The sequence below is a fragment of the Triticum aestivum genome, unplaced genomic scaffold (genome assembly GCF_018294505.1).
Source record: "Triticum aestivum cultivar Chinese Spring unplaced genomic scaffold, IWGSC CS RefSeq v2.1 scaffold229092, whole genome shotgun sequence".
Classification (NCBI taxonomy): Eukaryota; Viridiplantae; Streptophyta; class Magnoliopsida; order Poales; family Poaceae; genus Triticum; species Triticum aestivum.
Genome location: NW_025244500.1, coordinates 1 through 2,757, shown reverse-complemented (window position 1 = coordinate 2,757; position 2,757 = coordinate 1). Strand labels below are relative to the sequence as shown.

The 2,757-nt window shown below is 48.5% G+C and overlaps 1 protein-coding gene across 3 annotated transcripts; it reads right to left on the bottom strand.

The window, feature by feature from the left end:
• Positions 1 to 6: 6 nt before the first annotated feature.
• LOC123177036 (probable serine/threonine-protein kinase abkC) lies at positions 7 to 2,745 on the bottom strand. Of its 3 annotated transcripts, XR_006488744.1 has the most exons (5): positions 2,514 to 2,745; positions 2,326 to 2,401; positions 1,192 to 2,204; positions 832 to 1,009; positions 7 to 298 (listed from the first exon to the last, which is right to left on the bottom strand). XR_006488744.1 is itself a non-coding variant. In XM_044591004.1 (4 exons), the coding sequence occupies exons 3-4, from the start codon at positions 1,615 to 1,617 to the stop codon at positions 263 to 265; spliced, it is 822 nt and encodes a 273-aa protein (XP_044446939.1). In that variant the 5' UTR covers positions 1,618 to 2,204; positions 2,326 to 2,401; positions 2,514 to 2,745; the 3' UTR covers positions 7 to 262. The 3 variants fall into 3 exon arrangements, 2 of the variants coding, with proteins under 2 accessions (XP_044446939.1, XP_044446940.1); XM_044591004.1 differs by having other exon boundaries at positions 832 to 2,204; XM_044591005.1 differs by lacking the exons at positions 7 to 298; positions 832 to 1,009 and having other exon boundaries at positions 1,569 to 2,204.
• Between the last annotated feature and the right edge of the window lie 12 nt (positions 2,746 to 2,757).

Below are 2,757 nucleotides of genomic sequence, written 5' to 3'. Positions count from 1 at the left end.
CCTCGGGTGCCATCGGGGAGTCGTTCCTGCCGACGCAGGTGGCAGCCATGATAGGCGACCTCAGGCGAAGCGATGGTCCATATGGCCGCGCGGAGAACGTGACCGCGCTCTACACTGGTCGGCGGCGTCTGCGGCGTCCGCGGGGATCGGTGGCGGCGGCGGCGTCAACGTCGTCCATTGGGGTCCGGCGACGGCTGAGGCATCCGCGGGGATCGGTGGTGGCGGCGGCGTCAATTGTTCAGTTTTCGTAAACCATATATTCTCAATTAATTCTCTGCTGCAGAGACGATTCTGCTAACTGATAGTGCTATGTTCATTTAGTAATTGTAGAATGTAGAGTCCATATCAATATGTACAGGATATAATTGTAAATAACTTTAGAAACTGATGTTCCAACTAAACTTAGATGCAATCAAGCTCAAATGAACTTACAACCTAAACAATACTCCCTCTGCAGAAAGATACATGTCATGCTAGCTTTCAAATTTATGCAAAAATACATGTCATTCTACTATTTCGAGATAACGTTGCACTGCTTATGCCTTTACATATATCTCTATCTGGATAATTCTAATGCCAAATGTTCCACGCTGTTCAAGAGTTGAGTATAACCTAATAAGAGGGGCAATGCGGTCTCCGTATCTTGGTTGGTGCGCAAATTTCTACAGCATTCAGGATCCAATATACTTCTTACATAGATTATAAAATATGTGTATAAAAGGGAAATCTCTATCATTCTGCTGTTTTTAATACACAAAAAAATGTACTCCCGTCTTCAAAGGCAAAACAGAAATGAGAATGAGAAGACAAAGAGATGGTTGAATGTAGTACCAGTAGCATTTTCAAGAGTGCATGAGTGCCAATATGTGCAAGAGCACTTTTAACTCGTTCCTCTCCATCGTGGTCATCCACATAGTGTGAGCCGCTCTCCCCAAGCTCGTAAGTCTCGACCAAGACAGCAGGATGAACAAATGGATAAAGAGGTTTCGAAAATGACACATCTTTCCACCTGCGGAAGTTGTAGATAAACCGGCTCAAATGAGCAGCTTCCCTTGCAAGGTCAACTTGAGACATCATGAAGACAGCAAACTGTTGCACACTCTCATCTAGAATATATCTTGAAGCTTTAGCTACAGCATTAATTATACTGAAATCTCTCCGTATTGAGTCTCCTACACCAGGATGTCTTACTTTAACTGCGACTGTTATAATCTTTGGCGTCTTTTGGCCAGGATGTCGGAATTTCAAAGCAGCCCGGTGCACTTGAGCAACACTTCCAGATGCTACAGGTTCTTCTTCAAATTTCTCAAAAATTTCAGATATCTTTCGACCAAAAGCCTTCTCGACAGTTTTCTTGGTATATGCATAGCTGTGAGCTGGTGCTTTTGTGTGTAGCTTTGACAACTCGGTACACAGGTCGTTTGCAAATAGATCAGGACGTGTCGCCACCCACTGGCCCCATTTAATAAATGCAGGACCTGCCTTCTCCAAAGTACGATGCACAAGACGGAGCCATGTTTTCCTATACTTACTGCCAAGAGTATCCGCAAATGGTGCCATCAGTATACTGGGAGTAAACAAGACCAGATATATTGATCTGAGGATTATGATAACCATCTCTACTGCTGAGAATATCAATGTGGTGACATAAATACGGCTGTCCTGAGCTCGCGAGTAAATATTCTCTCATATTGGGACGTACTCGCCATCTGCAAAGCTCTTCTCACCTAGCATCAACTTTCCAGCTACAAAAGCGACGTGGTAAGGAACTAACTTATATCTAGTGGCAGTCAGGGTAACGGCACAAGCATCTCTACTTAAAAGCGGAGATGCTTTTGATACAGCAGAACCCGTTGACATGAGCTGCTTCCAAGCAAATTGTGGAGATGCTTTTGGTACTCAAGCACCCATTGCCATGAGTTGCTTCCAAGCAAGCTGGCCATGAAATGCATTCCGTCTTCATGACGAGAGAACAGAAACGTTTCTGTCACCAAGGCTCCAGTATAGGCTCTCCTTTGCTCGCCCGAGCATGTGCGAGGTGCCCGGTCCATTGTGGACTCCCTGGTGCAAGAATGCCCTGCTCTTATAGGCCAAACCTGCCGCAAAGCTCGGCACAATGTTCTGCGCAACCTGAATTCCCGGGCTACGAGTTGACCAATACAGCCTGAGCAATTTTCCTGTCGCTCTTCCCTAATTGCAGAAACCTGGGAGCAACAGGAAAGCCATGTCCGCTTCAGAATTTGGGCGAATCGAACCAGAATCCTAAATAATACAGCGATAAGCACCAACTGAATAAGATATTGCAGGCGGGCGGTAGTGGCTGACCTCGACATCACGACGATCTCCTCCAGAGGGCGCCTCGAGGGCGGCGGGGAACCCTGCTCCGGCGAATCAAGGGAACCTAGTGGCACGACACACGCTCATTGAGAATTTGGATTCGGCGGGGACGAATGGACTCGCGGGGGAGCGAGGAGATCAAATCGAAGGCACGGGTGCAGAGGTGGGGCGCTTACCGACATGGTGGAACCGTTGGACGGCGCGGGGAGGATCACCATGGCGAGGGCAGGGAAACCCTAGAGGCGGCCATGATCGGAGGCGACGGCTGAGGCGCCCGCGGGGATCGGTGGCGGCGGCGGCGGCGGCGTCCATTGGGGTCCGGCGGCGTCTGCGGTGGTTGGAGACGGGGAGATGACCTAGGGATAGCTAGGGATTGAGGGAGCGAGCAGGTAGGGGTTTTTTTTTTTTTTTGAGGGGTGA

Excerpts from the sequence above, each read along its gene's own strand:
- LOC123177036 (XM_044591004.1), bottom strand. The coding sequence starts at position 1,617 with ATGGTTATCATAATCCTCAGATCAATATATCTGGTCTTGTTTACTCCC. Across the intron at positions 299-831 it reads CACTCTTGAAAATGCTACTG|TTAGCAGAATCGTCTCTGCA; the intron begins GTACTACATTCA and ends TAGCACTATCAG.